Source organism: Staurois parvus, unplaced genomic scaffold (assembly GCF_062004578.1).
Source record: "Staurois parvus isolate SC_StPar_1 unplaced genomic scaffold, SC_StPar_1.0 ptg000438l, whole genome shotgun sequence".
Taxonomy (NCBI): Eukaryota; Metazoa; Chordata; class Amphibia; order Anura; family Ranidae; genus Staurois; species Staurois parvus.
In genome coordinates, this window is record NW_028318234.1 from 1807427 (window position 1) to 1828735 (window position 21309).

The window sequence follows — 21309 nt, forward strand, 5'->3', positions numbered from 1 at the left end:
TATTAAATAGGAAAACAGCTGTTGCTGTAATATTTGCCTTCAATCCAGACTAGCCCCCCACAGTACTTCTTATCCCCACTTAAGTCCGGACTGTTGTGGACCCGCCTCAGCCTGTGTCAGTGAAGCAGCATAATATCAGTATGCTCCGTGTCTGCTCTTGCAGTGATTGGCTGTTTGTGCTGCTTCATTCTCTTATGCTTGGGTTTTGTACAGGGAATAAAAGAGGCTGATACCCAGTCAATTTCAGGTACTTGCACTGCTTGGAAAAAAAATGTATAAACTGAAAAGCCTCAATCATTTTAAAACTGAAATCTAGGTAGCTATAAAAGGATCAAACCTTCACTTCACATAGCATCTACAGGTGAAACTCGAAAAATTAGAATATCGTGCAAAAGTTCATTTATTTCAGTAATGCAATTTAAAAGGTGAAACTAATATATGAGATAGACTCATTACATGCAAAGCAAGATAGTTCAGGCCGTGATTTGTCATAATTGTGATGATTATGGCTTACAGCTCATGAAAACCCCAAATCCACAATCTCAGAAAATTAGAATATTACATGCAATCAATAAAACAAGGATTGTACATAGAACAATATCGGACCTATGAAAAGTATAAGCATGCATATGTACTCAGTACTTGGTTTGGGCCCCTTTTGCAGCAATTACTGCCTCAATGCGGCGTGGCATGGAAGCTATCAGCCTGTGGCACTGCTGAGGTGTTATGGAAGACCAGGATGCTTCAATAGCGGCCTTCAGCTCTTCTGCATTGTTCAGTCTCATGTCTCACATCTTTCTTTTAGCAATGCCCCATAGATTCTCTATGGGGTTCAGGTCAGGCGAGTTTGCTGGCCAATCAAGCACAGTAATCCCATGGTCATTGAACCAGGTTTTGGTGCTTTTGGCAGTGTGGGCAGGTGCCAAGTCCTGCTGGAAAATGAAGTCAGCACCCCCATAAAGCTTGTCTGCGGAAGGAAGCATGAAGTGCTCCAACATCTCTTGGTAGACGGCTGCGTTGACCCTGGACTTAATGAAGCACAGTGGACCAACACCAGCAGATGACATGGCTCTCCAAATCAACACAGACTGTGGAAACTTCACACTGGACCTCAAGCATCTTTCAGTGTGTGCCTCTCCATTCTTCCTCCATACTCGGGGTCCTTGGTTTCCAAATGACATGCAAAAGTTGCTCTCATCAGAAAAGAGGACTTTGGACCACTGAGCAAGAGACCAGGTCTGTTTTTCTTGAGCCCAGGTAAGACGCTTCTGACGTTTGTTGTTCAGGAGCGGCTTGACAAGAGGAATACGACATTTGAAGCCCATGTCCAGGATCTGTCTGTGTGTGGTGGCTCTTGATGCACTGACTCCAGCCTCAGTCCACTCCTTGTGAAAGTCCCCAACACATTTGAATAGCCTTTTCCTGATAATCCTCTCCAGGCTGCGGTCAACCCTGCTGCTTGTGCACCTTTTTCTTCCAAACTTTTCCCTTCCACATAACTTTCTATTAATGTGCTTTGATACAGCACTTTGGGAACATCCAACTTCTTTTGCAATGACCTTTTTGAGGCTTTCCCTTCTTATGGAGGGTGTCAATGATGGTTTTCTGCACAACTGTCAGGTCAGCAGTCTTTCCCATGATTGTGATTCCTACTGAACCAGACTGAGAGACCATTTAAAGGCTCAGGAACCCTTTGCAGGTGTTATGGCTTAATTAGCTGATTAGAGTGGGACACTTTGAGCAGAGAATATTGCACCTTTTCACAATATTCTAATTTTCTGAGATTGTGGATTTGGGGTTTTCATGAGCTGTAAGCCATAATCATCACAATTTATGACAAATCACGACTTGAACTATCTTGCTTTGCATGTAATGAGTCTATCTCATATATTAGTTTTACCTTTTAAGTTGCATTACTGAAATAAATGAATTTTTGCACAATATTCTAATTTTTTGAGTTTCACCTGTACATGCTTGCATGGGTTTCCTCCGGGGACTCTGGTTTCCTTCCACACTCCAAAGACATGCTGCTAGGTTAATTGGCTCCTGTCTAAAATTTGTCCTAATATGTATACTATATTTATGAATGTGAGTTGGGGACTTTAGATTGTATGCTCCTTGAGGTTTAGGGACTGATGTGAATGTGATTAGATAGAGAGATTTTATCTTTTAAATACACTGCTCAAAAAAAGTAAAAGTAACACTTTTTAATCCGAGTATAGCATCAAGTCAATTAAACTCCTGGGATATTGATTTGGTCAATTAAGTAGCAGAGGGGGTTGTTAATTTATCACCAAAGCAGCTGAAACTGATTAACAGATGCACTAGATGGGCAATAATGAGACAACCCCCAAAACAGGAATGGTATTACAGGTGGAGTATACACAATATAATACAAAATCTTATGTAAGACGGTAGTGGGAAAAAAATATATCTATCTCACACTAGATATTCAGCAGCTGCTAACATCCAATCCTATACCGAATAGGTGATTCTCACATACACATAAATAAATGATGTAGCGCTTAAACATAGACAAAAAATGATAAAGTGACCCCCAAGTGGAATAACTGTATACTCATTCCTAGCATAAGCCTTTAAATAGTGAAGCAATCCACATGTGCAGGAACAAACCAAAGTCCTTTATCCACACAGGCACTGCAAACAGTACACACGAGAAAGTCCAGTGATCCGTGTCACATTCCTTTTATGCATGCAAATCAAAGGAATGTGTATGTACCCACACACCCTCGAATGTGATCCAGTAACGGCTAAAATGGCCTCTCACCTCCAACCTGCGACCCTGCAGGGCCACAGCGCTTTTTGTAAAATATACCACCACTAGAACTATGATGGGCTCCTCACGATTGTGTTACTTGAAAATGTTTCCACAGGACACAGCTTCCACCTCTCCTCTAGTATCCTTGCGGGCCAATGAGCCAGATGGATCCCAGCTCAGATCCCCATAAGACAAAAGAAGACATCCTCCATAGTGCAGACCGTTTATTTAAAACATTTAAAAAAAGTAAAATACAAACTCACATAAGCAGAGTTTCATACAGCGTTTTCCCCATATGCTGGGTGTAGGCATAGACCTCAAAGGGTGTTCCAAGATGGCGCCACGCCGGAAGTGCGTCACCACGTTGTACCGTCGACGCGTTGCGTCACGTGACCTCGTGACTTCATCAGGGTGTCCTGATGAAGTCACGAGGTCACGTGACGCAACGCGTCGACGGTACAACGTGGTGACGCACTTCCGGCGTGGCGCCATCTTGGAACACCCTTTGAGGTCTATGCCTACACCCAGCATATGGGGAAAACGCTGTATGAAACTCTGCTTATGTGAGTTTGTATTTTACTTTTTTAAAATGTTTTAAATAAACGGTCTGCTTTATGGAGGATGTCTTCTTTTGTCTTATGGGGATCTGAGCTGGGATCCATCTGGCTCATTGGCCCGCAAGGATACTAGAGGAGAGGTGGAAGCTGTGTCCTGTGGAAACATTTTCAAGTCACACAATCGTGAGGAGCCCATCCTAGTTCTAGTGGTGGTATATTTTACAAAAAGCGCTGTGGCCCTGCAGGGTCGCAGGTTGGAGGTGAGAGGCCATTTTAGCCGTTACTGGATCACATTCGAGGGTGTGTGGGTTCATACACATTCCTTTGATTTGCATGCATAAAAGGAATGTGACACGGATCACTGGACTTTCTCGTGTGTACTGTTTGCAGTGCCTGTGTGGATAAAGGACTTTGGTTTGTTCCTGCACATGTGGATTGCTTCACTATTTAAAGGCTTATGCTAGGAATGAGTATACAGTTATTCCACTTGGGGGTCACTTTATCATTTTTTGTCTATGTTTAAGCGCTACATCATTTATTTATGTGTATATTACAGGTGGAGGCCACTGACATTTTTTTTTTCCCTACTCATCTTTTCTTTCTTTCACTAGTTTTGCATTTGGCTAGGGTCAGTGTCACTACTGATCGCATAAGGCGATATCCGGACCCTACAGAGGTTGCACAGGCAGTCCGACTCCTCCAGGATGGCATATTAATATGTGACATTGCCAGGAGGTTTGCTGTCTCAAGAGCATGGAGGAGATTCCAGGAAACAGGCAGTTACTCTACGAAAGCTAGACAGGGCCGTAGAAGGTCCTTAACCCATCAGCAGGGCCGGTATCTGCACCTTTTTGTGCATGGAGGAAAAGGATGAGCACTGCCAGAGCCCTACAAAATGACCTCCAGCAGTCCACTGGTGTGAATGTCTCTGTCCAAACTATCAGAAGCAGACTTCATGAGGGTGGCCTGAGGGCCCGATGTCCTCTAGTGTGCCCTGTCCTCACTGCCCGGCACCATAGAGCTCGATTGCCATTGGACACCAGAATTGGCAAGTCCACCACTGGCACCCTGTGCTTTTCACAGATGAGAGCATGTTCACCCTGAGCACATGTGAAAGGGTCTGGAGAAGCCATGGACAATGTTATGCTGCCTGTAACATCATTCAGCATGACCATTTTGGTGGTGGGTCAGTGATGGTCTGGGGAGGCAGATCCATGGAGGGACTCACAGACCTCTACAGACTAGACAATGGCACCCTGACTACCATTGGATATTGGGATGAAATCCTTGGACCCATTGTCAAGACCCTATGCTGGTGCAGTGGGTCCTGGGTATCTCCTGGTGCCCAGCCTCATGTGGCGTGAGTATGCAGGCAGTTTCTGGAGGATGCCGGAATTGATGCCATTGAATGGCCCCCACGATTGCCTGACCTAAATTCAATAGAACTCCTCTGGGATATCCATTCGATTCCACCAGGTTGCACCTCAGACTGTCCAGGAGCTCAGTGATGTCCTGGTCCAGATCTGGGAGGAAATACCCGAGGACAACATCCGTTGTCTCATTAGAAGAATGCCCCAACGTTGTCAGGCATGCATACAAGCACGTGGGGGCCATACAGACTACAGAGTACCACTTTAAATTGCTGCAATGAAAGTTCAGAAAAATGGACTAGCCTGGTGCATTATTTTTTCTCTTTGATTTTCCAGGTGTCTTTGAATTCAGTCCTCTGTAGTTTTGATAATTTTCATTTCCATCAAATGATGGAGCATCCTTAACGTTCCTAACACGTTACTCAGTCCATATCAGTAGATAGTTATCCAGCATGATATATTTCCCTTTTGAGATCTGATGTGTTTTTCAAAGTGTTCCTTTAAATTTTTTTGAGCAGTGTGTGCATAGTTACATAATTACATTACAGGTAGTCTGGCTGAAAAAAGTCCCATCTAGTTGAACCATTAAAAAAAAAAAAAAAGTTATAATCCTATACCTACAGTTGATCCAGAGGAAGGCAAAAATACCCAGAAAAGCACGATCCAATTTGCTCCTGCAGGGGAAAAAAAATCCTTCCTGATCCCCCTGAGGAAAGAATACAGGCCTTTTTTTATTTTATTTTTATATATTTTTTTTTTAGAAGGGATTCTTTCCTATACACACAGAATATAACTGGATACTAACATTTATAGGTAAATTTGTTCCAGGGAATATCAGATTCCCTCTCGCGGGGGGGGGGGGGGGGGGGTGAGAACAGGAAGGATTAATTTTTCCCTTGCAGGAGCAAATTGGATCATGCTCTTGCTGGGTTTGTTTGCCTTCCTCTGGATCAACTGTAGGTATAGGATTATACATTTTTTTTTTTTTTAAAGCAATCCACTTTTCCTCCAGTCGTAAAGAGTGCCCCCTTGTCCTCTGTGATGACCTCAGGGTAAATAACTCTACAATGAGTTCACTATATGAACCACTGATGTATTTATACATGTTGATCATGTCCCCCCATTTTTTTATTTTTTTTTTAAATTTAAATATTTATTAATTTTTCATATTATTACAAAATTCCATAAGAAGAGACACAATACATATAAATAATCGTTACATTTCTACTTTGCCCCTTCTAATTACCTCTTTTCTTTCCCTCCCCTCCCAACCCATTCCTACCCCCCTTCCCCCACCCTCCCCTCTGCAAGTTCTCCAATCTCTCGAGGTCCAATAACTTTGAATAACTTCCTAATTTAGAATTTTCTATATTTCTCTTTCAATCCTGATTTTTTCCCATCGCGAATAGTATATTCCCAACCTGTCTTCTTGCATATAGTAAGATTTTTCCATTCTACTAATCTGATTTACTCTATTGATCCAGTCTTCCTCCTTCGGCACCTCTGTTTTCTGCCAGAACTTGGGTATCAACCCTTTTGCAGCATTTAAATAGTACCATATGCCTGATTCTTTATATTTGTTTACTGTTGTCTCAACATTATGTAGGAGGCACAATGTTGGGTCTAACCCAATGTCATTTCCAGTTATTATTTCTATTAATTTAACTATTGTCTTCCAGAAAACCTGAATTTTCGGACATTGCCACCATATGTGAAACACCGTGCCCATCTCCCCACATCCTCTCCAACACATTTTTGAATGTGCTCAACGCTCGGTGTAATATGCCATCGTGTCAAACACTTATAGTTAATCTCAGCGTCTCTCATACTAACATTCTCGTGTATCAGTCTAAATATCTTATTTTGTTGCTCCTCATCTAACACCACCTCCATATCTCTTTCCCATTTTGTTATAAAAAAAAACTTTGTGTCTGTGTCTAATTCTGTGAGTATTCTATAAATTTTAGCAATACCATGTTTCCCATCTCTACGTGTTTCTAACAACCTTTCAAACATATTCCACTCCTTTTTTAATTTTTAGGGGTTTTGGTAGCTTTTCAATAAAACATTTTAACTGGTGATATTTCCACTCATCTATTCCAATAAAAATGTCTCCCTTCTCTTTTAATTCTTTAAATGGTCTCAATTCCCCCTCTACCAGTACATCTCTCAGTTGAATATCTTCCCTTTTAAACCATCTCCCTGATATCTCATCCTTTCCTGGTGGGAAATACTCAGTATTTGCAAGAGGCATTAATATGGAGTTGAATTCCCATTTCATATTTTTGTGTAAATTATCCCATACCCTTAAGACATTTAAAGTGTAAATACTTGTGCTTTCTTTAATTCTTCTAAAATGTGCTGGGACCCATATCATCTTACCCAAACTAATTCCACTCAGTTCATTTTCAATTTTTACCCAACTCTTCCCGTTATGGTTAAATGTCCAATCATAGATTCTTGCTAAAATTACTGCTTTATAGTATCTCTTGACATCAGGTAGTCCCATTCCCCCTTTCTCTTTAGTCCTACTCAGTGTTTCGTATGATATTCTTGGTTTTTTATTCCTCCAGATATGTCTTGTTAACATTTTTTTTATTATCTTAAAAAAAGCCTCTGGGAGTTTGATTGGAACCATTTGGAACCTATACAGTATTTTAGGTATAATTGCCATTTTAACTAGGTTTATACGTCCTATCCATGATGGGTTTCCTCCTTCTAATATTTTTAATTCTTCGTTTATCTCATTTATCAAAGAAATATAGTTTAATCCATACAGTTGTTTATATGAGATAGCAAGTTTTATTCCTAGGTATTTTAAATCTTTTTCTCTCCATATAAAGGGGAACTCTTTTTGTAGCTTTTCCTTTTCACTCTTTGATATGTTGATGTTCAAGATCTCTGTTTTGTTGGATTAATTTTTAAATTTGATAGTTCATCATATTCTTTCAAGATCATCATTATGTTTGGTAGAGTTATTCAGGGGTTGCCTACATAAAACAATAGGTCATCCGCAAAGGCCGCTACTTTGTGTTCTATAATTTCTATCTGGATTCCCTTTACCGCTCTGCTATTCCTTATCATTGACAACAGAGGTTCCAATGACAAAACATACAACAGGGGGGACAGTGGGCTGCCCTGTCTTGTTCCATTGGACATCCCAATGGATTCCGACCTCTCCCCATTTACCGTAATAATTGCAGAGGGCTCCCTATATAATTTACCTATCCACTCACGCATTCTCTCTCCAATCCCCAACACTTCTAAGTTGTCCATCATAAAGCCCCAATCCACTCTATCGAACGCCTTTTCGACATCGATCGACAAGAGTACCACCGGGGCTTTCCCTTTTCTACTTTTCTGGATAAGCATCAGAGTTCTCAACCCGTTATCTCTACCCTCTCTCCCTCTCTCCCTGGGACAAAACCCACCTGATCTCCATGTATCCATTCAGGCATTAGATCTTTCAGCCTATTTGCTAGAACCTTTGCGTACAACTTGGTATCGGTGTTCAATAATGAAATTGGTCTATAGCTGGAACATTAAGAAGGATCTTTTCCCTCCTTGTGAATGAGTACAACATGGGCCTGAAGAGATTCTCTTCTACCCTCCATCCCTCCTCCCAGATCATTCATGTACTTCTTCAGCTTAGGTAACAATATTTCACTATATTTTTTATAGTACTTTACTGTATACCCATCCGGTCCTGGACTTTTTCCGCCCCCTGTACTTCTTAATGCTGCTTTTATTTCATCCTGGGAAATTTCGGCATCCAAGGAGTTCAATTGTACTTCACTTAACTTTGGTAATCCTGCGTTTTTTAAATATATCATCCTTTTTTTGTTGATATCCTCTCCATTTTCTTTTGGAGAGCCTTGGGGACTAATATTATACAACTTTCTATAGTACTCCGTGAACACTTTAATAATCTCTTTAGTTGAGTGAACCAACTCCCCCTTAGGATTTTTTATCTTTTCTATATAGTTTCTATTTTTCTTTTTATTCAGAGCTCTCATTAAGTATTTTCCTGGTCTGTCTCCCCATCTATATCTCTCACTTAATACTTTATTATATACGCTTCTCCTCTCCTCATCCATCAATCTCTCTAACTCATCTTTTTTATCCATTAACTTTTGTCTTGTTTCTCTTATTTTCTTCTTTTGTATCTGTTCCAAATCCAGGATTTCTTTTAAGAGCCCACTAACCCTCTCTCTTCTTTCTCTTTTCTTCCTTGCTCCCATCGCAATCAGGATTCTCTTATATATACCTTGTAGCTTTCCCACACTGTGGCTGTCGATACCTCCTGTCTCATTCTCCTTAAAATATACCTTGATCTCTTCCCCGATCTTCTGAGCTATATCCTCATCCAACAGAAGGGCCTCATTTAACCTCCATCCTAGGCCTCCCGTCTACCGTCTTCCCCATCCCATTTTCATTATAACTGGGGCATGATCCGAGAATGTACTCATCTCTGTTTCTATTTTAACCAATTGTTCTATAAGTTGATGATCTATTAAAATATAATCCAGTCTCGAGTATATCTCATGTGCATTAGAGAAGAAGGTGTAGTCTCTGTCCTTCATATGCATTATTCTCCAAGTGTCCACCAGTTGGTACTCGTGGATCGCTTTTTTCAAAGCTCTCAGAGACCTACCACCTTCTCTCTGCACAGGGGATGATGTATCCTTTTGTGGGTCCATACAGAGATTTAAATCTCCTGCTACTATCAAATGCCCTTTTTTGAAGTCTATTAATTTTTTCAACAGACCCTTCAAATAGATCTCCGGCTTTTTGTTAGGACAATATATATTGTATATATTGGCTAACGTACACTCGATTCCCTGTAATTTACCTTTCAGGAACAGGAATCTCCCCTCCGGTCCTTCTATCCTCCAGCTCAAATCTCATATTCTTTGCCAACCCTATTGCCACCCCTTTTGCTCTTTTAATTGGAGAGTCAGCGTAATACCATGTTGGATAATATTTGGATTTTAATTTCACGTTTGATTCTATCTCAAAATGTGTTTCCTGTAAAAATACCACTGACGTTGCCCTATGATGTAACTCTTTAAACAACTTAAATCTTTTCCCAGGACAGTTCAACCCATTCACATTATATGTTGTAAACTGTATTTCTTCCATCCTTCTTAATTCTGTCTATCTTTCCTCTAATACACCTCCTCTTATTAGACCCTAGTCTCTTGCAGCTTATTAAATCTCAAATAAGCTGTGACCCCGTTTTTCCAACCAATTAAAGATGCTGAGGTACCCCATCTATACTGCACATTCTGTTTTCTCATTTGCTCCAATAGGGGTCTCAAGGATCTCCTTCTCCATAGGGTCTCTGCTGTTAAGTCCGCATAAATTTGGATAGTCAGATCTCCATACTTAATTAATGATCTTCCCTTGGTCTTCTTCCAAATCTCATCTTTAATCACAAATTTTTGGAACTGGACAATTATGTCTCTCGGTCTTTCCTTCTCAGTAGCCTGTTTGAGCTTTCCTATTCTGAACATTCCGTCTAACTTGATCCCGCCTGTTTCAGGTCTGTCTCTTATGGAATTTAGAATTTTTTTAACTAGTTCATATAGTATTTCCCCTTTTGCAGTCTCTGGGATTCCTCGTACTCTAAGGTTACACCTTCTTTCTTTATTTTCTTGAACTTCCATCCTATAGATCAATTTTTTCTGGGTATTTTCCAATTGACTTATTTTTTTCCTTAGATTATCTATATTTTGGGCCTGGGTTTTAACTTTCACCTCTGTTTCTTCCACTCTTGATAGCAGATGCCCTAAATCATTTCAAATAGCTGTCATTTCATGTTTTATCATTTTTTCCAAATTTTGAAACATTTCTATCATCTCCTTATTTGGTACTTGTAGTTCACTGTCAGATTCTTTTTTTCCTAAGCCATCCACTATTTGTTGACTATAGCTGCTATTCATGCCCAGTGATCTAGGACTATTTCCTGAACTAGTGTCCATTTCCCCTTTTGCGCTTGCGCCTTGGGCCCTTTCTGGCGTAGTATTTCCATATGATGTAAATTTCTTTATTGTTCCTGTTTGAGACCCTTTGAGCCCTGCTCCCTTGGGACCTTTATTCTTCATATCTTCTGTAAATCTTGATAGGCTTGCTATTATTCCTATATATTTTACTCTCCTAGGACACCTCCCCTCCCCTCCTTCACCCCTTGTTCTCCTATGTTACTCAGGGGTCCACAACACAATAAGCCTCCAGCAGCTCTCACTCACCCTTCCCTTCTCAGGACTGTGGCTCCAGGCTTGTGTGGAGAGCCTTCGCTGCTGCTCAGTCCTGGGGGGGGATTCCTCTGGGTCTCCGATGCTGTATTTCTTTCTTTCTCCTTAGGGTTCGTCACAGGTAAGCAGGGTGGGTCTGCTGGTGTTCATGGGTCTCCCTGACCCAGGATCGGACAGCCCGCCAGGGGGGTACAGGCAGCTGTGAGCCGGTGGCTCCCTCTCTTATCAGGAAGCCGTCCGACTTCCTCTTTCCCCCAGAGATCCTCCGCAGCTGGCCACGTGCTCCCACAGCGTCACCTCTCCTCTCAGCCGCACGGATCTCCCACTCATATAGCGCCGGGAAAAACCGGCATGTCACTGCAGCCTCAGACCAGCTCTTATCTCTAGCTCTCCGGGTTAAAGTCCCCAGCCCTCCAGCCTTCAGTGGGTCAGCTCCTAGTGAGGGTTGCTGGGTGGATCGGGAAGCGGGACCCAGCAAGGAGCTAGTGCCACTCGCTCCCCACAACCGCCATATTCAGGGTCCTCCCCTTTCCTTCAAGCAGGTTTAGGGATTGGTCCGGCGTCTCCCCTCTCCTGTCAGGTAACCAGCCGGCGTCTCTGCTTCCCAGTGATCCTTTGCGGCCAACAGCGTGCTCACGCCGCACTGCTCCGTTGCCCCGGCAACCCGACAGCTGCACTCGGATCCCCGCCGCTTGTTCACCTCCCGGAGCTCCGTGCCCGCTCTCCCTTCACTGCTCCGGCTTCTCCCCCTTTGGAGACCTCCTCGATCAGGTAGGGCTCCGAACTTCACACCATGGGGGATCTCGGGATGGTCAACTTGGAGGTTATCGGAGAGCACTCACATCTTGCCCTCCGTTGCCGCCATGTTTAGGCTCCGCCCTAGAGGGTGATCATGTCCCCCTCCTTAATCTCCTCTTCTGAAGAGAGAATAAATTCAGTTCCTCTCATCTTTCCTCATAGCTGAGCTCCTCCATGCCTCTTATCAGTTTGGTTGCCCTTCTCTGTACTTTCTCCAGTTCCCCAATGTTCTTTTTGTGAATTGGTGCCCAAAACTGAACTGCATATTCCAGATGAGGTCTTACTAATGATTTGTACCGGGGGAAATTATATCTCTCTCTCTGGAGTCTATACCTCTTTTAATACAAGAGAGGATTTTGCTCGCTTTAGAAATTGCAGCTTGGCATTGCATGCCATTATTAAGCTTGTGATCTACCAGAACCCCCAGATCCTTCTCTACCATTGATTCCCCCAGTTGTACCCCCCTAGTATGTATGATGCATGCATATTCTTATCCCCCAAGTGCAGAACCTTACATTTATCAACCGTAAACCTCATTTGCCACATAGTTGCCCAATTAAACAGTGCATTGAGGTCGGCTTGTAAGTTGGAGACATCCTGTAAGGACGTTATTCCACTGCACAGCTTGGTGTCATCTGCAAAAGACTGAAACTGTACTTTTAATCCCAGCCCCTATATTGTTTATAAATATATTAAAAAGTAAGGGTCCCAACACTGAACCTTGGGGTACACCACTGACAACCCTAGACCATTCAGAGTATGAATCATTAACCACTACTCTCTGAATACGATCTTTTAGCCAGTTTTTCAATACATTTACATACAGATTTTTCCAAGCCTGTAGATTTACCTTACACATTAGCTGTGTGTGGGGAACTGTGTCAAATGCTTTTGCAAAATCCAAGTATACCACGTCCACCGCCACCTCTCTGTCCAAGTATACCACGTCCACCGCCACCCCTCTGTCCAAGTATACCACGTCCACTTCCACCTCTCTGTCCAAGTATACCACGTCCACCGCTACTTCTTTCTTTCATGAATCCATGCTGTCTGTTGCTTTAAAAAAAATTGTTTCCAGCAAGAAATCATCTGTGTTCTTTTATTAAACTCTCTAGTATCTTCCCAACTATTGATGTTACACGAACGAGTCTATAATTAATTAATATATATATTATACATACATGTGAGCACTCACAGACTTAGGTACACCTTTCTACCAGGTGTGGTCTTCTGCTGTTGTACCCATATGCTTCAAGGTTCTACGTGTTGTGCATTCAGAGATGGTATTCTGCATACCTTGGTTGTAACGAGTCGGTATTTGAGTTATTGTTGCCTTTCTATCATCTAGAATCAGTCTGACCTCTGAAATAAATAAGGCCACACAACTGTTGTTCACTGGATATTTTCTCTTTTTCAGACCATTCTCTGTAAACCCTAGAGATGGATGTGGGTGAAAATCCCAGTAGATCAGCAGTTTTTTAAATACTCAGATCAGCCCATCTGGCACTAACATTCATGTCACATTTAAAGTCACTTAAATCTCCTTTCTTACCGATTTCTGGTGCTTGGTTTGAACTTCAGCAAGTTGTCTTCACAACGTCTAGATTCTGAAATGCATTGAGTTGCTGCCATGTATTTGGCTGATTAGCAAATTGTGTTGCCAGGCAATTGAACAGGTGTACCTAATAAAGTGGTGTGTGTGTGTTAGGCATGACTACTGCTTCTACAAACCTGGTACCGTGATAGGTTGCCACCTGTGCAAGAAGTCCATCTGTGAAATTTCCTTGCTACTTAAAGTGGAAGCAACTGGGGACAGCTACATTTTTGAAAACTATTTATCGTTTTCCTTCCACTTCACAATTATGTGCCACTTTGTGTTGGTCTATCACATAAAATCCCAATAAAATACATTTACATTTTTGGTTGTAGCATGACAAAATGTGGAAAATTTCAAGGGGTATGAATACTTTGTCAAGGCTGTGTGTGTGTATAAATATAATATATAAAATAGCGGTGTGTAAATTGATGGTGCTATATAAGTAAGGAGGGGAAGTTGGCATTTTTGCATGGAGGTCAGCAGTTGCATCCGTTGATGACTGCATCTGGACATCACAAACTGCACTGAATATTAAACGTAGTGGTTTCAAACTTGCCCATGCATCTATGTCTCCATGCTTTGTTTGTTGAGCATTATTTTAAAAATGCCTGCCTAGCATTTCTAGCAGCAGCCATCTTTGGGTAAGGGCAGAGGATTCCTGATTCACAAAAAGCATTTACTTCCTCAAATCTATCTGCCTTTAGCTCAGGCATGGAGGAAGGAGGGTGTTGGCTGAAAAAGCTGAAACTGCCTCCTCCCAGATACAGGGGGGGGGGGATAAAATGCCCATGAGTACTCCTGGGACATGACATAAATTTGGCCTAGGCCAGAAAACCGAATGCAACTGAAGAAATGTAAAAAGTAACCAGTAAATATACTATACCTTCTGAGAGAGATTCTAATAGTGAGTTTTAGATTCATATAATATATTCTTATCCTATCATATATAACTATTTTTTTTTCATACAGCTGTCCTTGACCTCTTCTTCGGTGGTCCCCTGTCGGCACTGTCTGTGGTACTCCCATGGCAAGCCCCATGCTATGGGAGCACTTGTGCAGGCATGGTCCCGGTACAGACTGTGTGCGTCCATGCTCAGCCACACCCTCCCCCCGCTCTCTCTTTACAGGATTTGACTGATAGCACTGTGGGCCTATGACTCCCACTGCTGCCTATGTCTCAAGAAGCTGGGAGGGGGATGGGAAAGTTGGAGTGGTGGGTTTTTGTTTTTTTTATTTTTTTTATTTTTTGAAGTTAATGCATTAAGGTGGAAGCCTTCAGAACCACGTTTTTTTTTTATTTTTTATTAATGTTGATTGAGAAAGGTAAGCTCTGCTTTACTATCTAGTGATGAACAACCTCCTGTTTTTAAAATAATGTAGAGACCCAAGTTTCGTGGAACTCTGGGGTTCCTCCAGAGATTGTTGGGGGTTCCTTGAGCAATTGCTTCCTCTGATAAGTCCCCACTGACAGCAATAATCTTTTTAGCTCTCTGTAAGGGAACATCCATCCCAATGTGCACAAATGTAAATGTAAGGAGCATTCTACTGACCATCATGATAATATACTGTGTGCTGTAGATACAGTAATCCTTTATCAGGGGTTCCTAAGACCCAGAAAGCCCCCCCCCAGGGTCCCTCCATGCCGGTTGAGAGGCTGACTCTGACTCGGAGTGATGCCTGTTTAAGTCTGTGGGAAGTTGAGTTCAAAACCTTTAACACTCGATCTGGTTTGCCCTTTCAGTACAGATCTATTGCATGACTGTTAGCTGTAGTATTACATTTTTTTTTTTCCCCCTAGCCTCCCCCCCCTCCAACTGTCTCCTACAGGTTCGGCTCATGTAGATAACATAGTTACCAGGGAAACACGGCCTGGCGTAGCCTCTTGACAGATGCCTCTGGCACAAGTTGCTCCTCTCGGGTTCCATGCAGACTCCCTGCATTGATTTGTTAATTTCTGTTTGGGCATCTGAGTTGTCAGTGGCCTGCTGCAAGGAAAAGTCTGTTTACCAAGTAGCTTTATTAACTTCGGCAGTAAATGTTTGTATTTTTAAAGAGTTCTTCTTCAGTTGTGGCCTTTCCTCTTGTAGACTGGTGCTATGGAGTAGAGGGTGTCGTCACACATGTTCTGCCGCGTGCCATGTGCACCACCGGTGTTATATGGGGCTGTAGACTGACATCCTTTTGAACATGAACATTTATGGGTCATTTTATTAAGTAGTGGAAAATCTCATAGACCAATGTTTGGGCCCCTCCATGCAACTACTAGCCAAGAAAAAACATTTGATCACTGAATGTATTGTCAAAGGAAGCACATTGGCTTTGTGGTGTACATGCCTTGCAGCACTACGGTCCTCGTTTGCAATCCCACTCAAGACACCATCTGCATGGAGTTTGCATATTCTCCCTGTATTCACATGGGTTTCCTCTGGTTATTCTGCTTTCCTTCTATACTCCAAAGACATGCTGGAAGGTTAAAGTTGAACTCAAGGCATTCAGCCACTTTGTAAAATGTGCTGGCATACCAGGAGTTAAATGCACTGAGGTACATGCCACCTTCTAGACTTTAATTTACATCTAACAGGTTTACTGAGCTCTAGGAGTGCAGCTATCACTACACTCTCAGGCTCTAAAAGGTGAGATGCTGCTTTCTCACACCTGTGATCTGTCTGCCACTCCTCTCTGCTGCCCATTTACAGAAGCCTTTGTATTCTGTGAATGTGTTCATTTAATTGGGCAGGGGGAAGGGAGGGTTGGCTACAGTGACTGCAGCCTCAGGAGCTGAGACCAGGGTGGCCAGTGTTGGAGTGCTGGAAGTTGTGTCCCCTGGCACTCAGAATAAAAATGTGCATTAAAGTGATGATACTAAAGGCATCTTTTTGTTTATAGAAAAAAAAAAAGTCTTATACTTACCTGCTCTGTGCAGTGACTTTGCACAGAGCAGCCCTGATCCTCCTCCTTATCGGGTCCCCTACCGGCGCTCCTGGCCCCTCCCCTCCTGTGAGGTGCCTCCATAGCAAGCGCCTTGCTATGGGGTCACCCGAGCAAGCACACTCCTGAGCTCCATGCTCCGTGTGTCCATACACACACTAAGCCATAGCTCGTCCCTGCCCCCTCTCTTTCTCATTGGCTCACTGGCTGTGATTGACAGCAGCGGGAGCCAGTGCTTTCCGCCGCTGTCTTAGCCAGTGAGGAGAGGGAGTCCTGGGATAGCTGAGACTCCAGTGCACATTGTTGGGTCAAGAGGGGACTATTAGGGGGGAGGGGGATGCTGCACATAAAAGATTTTTTTTTTTTTTTACATTCATGCATAGAATGCATGAAGATAAAAAACCTTCAGCCTTTACAACCACTTTAAAGAGATGAGTTCACGAGGTGGAATGCATCTTGTTGGGCTTAACCCTTAACCTCTAATCCAAAACATTTTACAAATTGGCTGAATTCCTGATGTTCAACTTTAAATGATGCCTTTCAAAAGTGAGCCTTGTGTATGTAAATGAATGGGCTATGCACATGTGCTTCTGCAGGCCAGTACTATGCTGAGCAATTGGAGAGGGTCGAGTAAAGACCTCATGACCTACCTAGGAAGATTTTCACTAATCGCAGAGGAATCAGCACAAGGGACACATCCAAATGACTGAAAGTTATGTATGGTCTTCTGATCTTTCTGTTTTTCCTTTTGGTTGCACTTGGGCAGTAAGGCATGTTGGGTTTTCACATCACAAATAAGCAGTTTTATGAACCAAATGATTCGATACTAATGGGTGTTTTTTTTGGGTAAAAAAAATCTTTGACTAAATTGAGGTTGCTTGACGAAGACAATGGCTTATGTATTATATACACATGTGCTATATTATATAAAGTTGGTTTGATTCAGTCTGATTGTTTTCTCTGTTGGGAATAAATGACGGTTGAATTGTATCATGTGCTGCTGAACAGATCATTGATCACACTAGACAGCTCATCACGAGTCTTCATCTGTGTTACTTCATGTGTCCTAGAAGACATTTCACATACCTTTTTTTTTTTTTTTTTTTTCTTTAAAAAAAAGAACCTGTCATGATGAAAGTATTGGAACTGCCATTACGGATTTGTTTTGTGAAAGTGAAGGCTCTGGGGCTGTCATCTTGATCTGACTTCAAGCTGAAATCCTAGCACCAGAATAAACATGGTTGATCTGGAAAGCTCCTGATAGATGCATTATAAAACCTCATGCTGTTTTCTAGAAGTACCGTAAAATAGTCTTCTAAAATCGGGTCATGTGATCACATTTGCCAGCTACTGAGACTCTAGTTGGCATTATGAGTTGCAGTCATATGATCCTGGGAGGAGGTTTGCTTTTCAAGTATTATCACTTGGAACAGAAGGTGGTCTGCTCTCTTCCTCTGTGAGTGGAGGGAGGGGTAGAGAGGTATTTGATGTTTCTGCAGGGGTTCCTCCGCCAATACACAATCCTCAATTGCGTTGGGTCTGCAAGCTTCAGAATTGCCTATGCATGTCCTCCAGCCGTGTAATGTCTGCAAGCTCCCTTGCTGGCATGAACATCTTCTCCTGGGTTCTATTCCTTTTGGCCATTTTGATTGGCTATTCCAGGATTACTAAACTCCCATGCATGCTTATGGGCGATAAAAAGGAACTTTACTGAAAAAGGGCAGGTAGAGGACAAATGACTACTACGTAGCTGCCAGTATCCCCTGTGGGCTCCTGCAGCTGATCTATCACCCGATGTTAATAAATATATATATATATATTTAATTTATTTTTTAATCATGCCTAGTTTTGCACCATGTATCTTTTGCGTGGGGGTGTCACAGGCAGTGAAGAGCCCAGTACTGACCTCATCAAATCTACTGAGACAAGCAGTTAGAGGCCACGGGGCATCTCACACTGCAGATGAGGATGTAGGCAGAGGAGTACCAGGCTATGAAGCTGTAGGCACAGGTGTACCAGGGCACCTTCACATACCAAGAGAAATTCAGGCCAAATGTACATTTTTTTTTTCACTGCTTGGGTACAATTCACATTTCTAGATGTTCCCTACAAATCTACACTTTTTACTTCAACTCCTCCCAGCAGGCCAATAATCTACACTGAGCAGTGTAGGTGTATATTTTTTTAAAGACCTTTGCAAGCAGGAAAAGGTTAGATAGTAGGGATGATTTACTAAAACTGGAGACTGCGAAATCTGGTGCAGCTGTACATGATAGCCAACCAACTTCTAACTTCAGCTTGTTCAATTAAGCTTTGACAATAAAAACTGGAAGCTGATTGGTTTCAATGCAAAGCTGCACCAGATTTTGCGCTCTCCAGTTTTAGTAAATCAACACAAATATGTCTCTCTTGCCATAAAAACCATTCTGCTTGTAAATTAGTGCAATCCCAACCTTCAAGTCTCTGCAAAAGTGCTTACTAAGTGCAGTCCAAAGTGCTCTTTAACCAACATGAATGGTGCTGTGTTCCTCTGGTTAACACTCGTGGTCGACCCCCCCCCCCCACCCCACCTTTTAGGTCTGCACTCACCAGAGTCTCAGGACCCCTTTTTTACAGACGAGTCATATGTGCTTTGTGCAATATCCACTGTGTTCCTCGGATCGTTCGTGTCATCTCTTAGCTTGTTTTCAGAGCTCCAATATCTCCTCCCTTCACTCCACCAGTATTTCCCCAGTAAAACCAGAAAGCTGAACTCGACTAACTGAAGAAAGCTGGAACATAAAAACTGAAAATTGTTCCAGTTTTGGTTTGTAGAGTTCTGCTTGCACTTTTGCAAGGACTTGCAGGTTGGGATTGCACTTTATGTACAATTTGCACAATCTATATTTGGTTATATATTTTGTCATTCAGTGGTATAGATTTCACTAATATATGATAAATGGTTTATTGAGAGGGGGAAGATGTATATTTATTAATATTGGAATGTGTATTTAAAAGATACCCCTCCATAGGAGGAAGGTGTCCTCTAGTTGAGAGTATTAACGTATTTTTACACATTGTATATATATAATTCAAGTGGATTGTGTTTTTAGGGGGAGGAGTTTTTTAGCCCCACATTATAGATTTGATACTTGGATTACCAGCTCCTCCTGTTGAATTATCAACAAACCCTTCGGCTTAACATACAACTGTGCAGGACCCACAGAAGATGACCCAGCAGAACAGGAACAGATTTCAGTATTGACCTGTTCTCTCCCCTGCAGGGTCACTAGTACAATATACGGTATATTGCTTCTTTTAATCTCTGTTACCCCTAGTATACCCCATCCATGCTGCAGAACAGACTCTGCAGAGAAAGGAGATGGTGAGAGTCCTTAGACTGCTTGATTATTGCTGTGCGTGGCAAAGCAGCTCTCAAAAGAACCTTGAGTCAACTGAATGGATGTTGGAGCCAAATGGATAGGAACTCAGGTGTCTATCTAACCCACCCAAAACTGTTGAAACCCACAGCTGGCATTGTGTCTGTGTTTTAAATATGAAATAAATGGCAGTTTAACCTGTCAGTCTAGCAATGCTGAGATTCAATGCTGAGATGCAAATATGTCCCAAAATTGCTTGAAACAAGGAAACCTTCAAAATAATGTGCCCTTTTTTTTTTTTACTGTGTTTTTATGCATTTTATTTACCTGTAACCCCCCCCCCCCCTTCCTATGTAGACATCCAAAAGCCGTGAGATGGTGGTTTCCATCTTGGATGAGATGTCAGCAGTTCTAGCGCTCAAGTGTCATTCTACTGCATTCCCCTTCCCTCTTTACTGGGCAGCTACATAAAAGGTTATGTAGAGATGGGCAGAGGAGCTGCGTCAGCACAGACTGTAATTACTATTACAGGTACTTACAGTGTGTATAAAAAGTCTACACACCCCTGTTAAAATGTCAGGATTCTGTGATGTAAAAAAAATGCGCAAAACCTAAATCATTTCAGAACTTTTTCCACCATATGCAACCATATTTTTAATTTTTACTTCCCTCCACCTAAAAGATTTAAGTTTGTTGTTCAACTGAGTTGTACAGTTTAAAGGTCACATTAAAGGTGGAAAAAGTTTTGAAATAATTTCTTTGTCTCTATCTATCTATCTATCTATCTATCTTTACATCACAGAAACCTGACATTTTTCACAGGGGTGTGTAGGCTTTTTATATCCACTGTATATAGCACAGTAAATTTATGCAGTACTTTAGATATATATTGTACATTCACATCAGTCCCTAACCCTCAAGGGGTGTACAATCTAAGTTCACTAACTCACATTCATACATACACATACTAGGGCCAATTTAGACAGGAGCCAATTAATCTACCAAGTATGTCTGTGGTGTGTTGGAGGAAACTGGAGTACCCAGAGGAAACCCACACAGGCACAGAGAGAACATGCAAACTCCAGGCAGGTAGTGTCATGGTTGGGTTTCAAACCAGCAACCCTAATGCTGCTAGGCGGAAGTGCTAGCTACTGTGCTGCCAGACTTTCTCAGAATAGCAGAGGGCAAGGAGGGAGGTTGTGCTACGGAATTGGCTGTTCCTGAAGTAGTTGAATCTTCTAGAAAGTTCACATTGCAAGTGAATAAAAATTTTTTTATGGGAAAGAATTCGCTACAAGTAAGCATTTTTTTTGCGTTTTTTTTCTGTTTATTTGTTATAATTTAGGTTTTTTTTTTCTGTGCATTTTGAAGCTGGTGACAGGGTCTCATTTTAAAGTCTACTCGATTTGTTTACACTTGGATGGTATTAACTGGAGAATTTTTGTGTGGCTTGGTTTGCAAATGTCTAATGAATTTGATTTTCCAAGTGCTGCTTCCTTGTTTGTTGAGATTGTGCTCTTATACTGTGTGTTTTTGTTTTTTCCCATTTTGAACAGAAAAACTGCCAGAAATTTCAACCAGCCGATGTGTAAAGCGGCCCAAGTCACGGTGGTGGAGGTAGGTGCTGCTTTTTATTTGCATTACCTGCCTGTGAGTTCAGTGGT

The 21309-nt window shown here is 42.0% G+C and overlaps 1 protein-coding gene across 1 annotated transcript in view; it reads left to right on the plus strand.

Annotated features, from left to right (window-relative positions):
• The window catches only part of OXCT1 (3-oxoacid CoA-transferase 1), a 171848-nt gene that overhangs the window by 66102 nt on the left and 84437 nt on the right, over nucleotides 1–21309 (plus strand). Inside the window, exon 7 of the mRNA XM_089687812.1 lies at nucleotides 21202–21262. Coding sequence (XP_089543938.1) covers nucleotides 21202–21262 — 61 coding nt within the window. The remainder of the gene's footprint in view (nucleotides 1–21201; nucleotides 21263–21309) is intronic.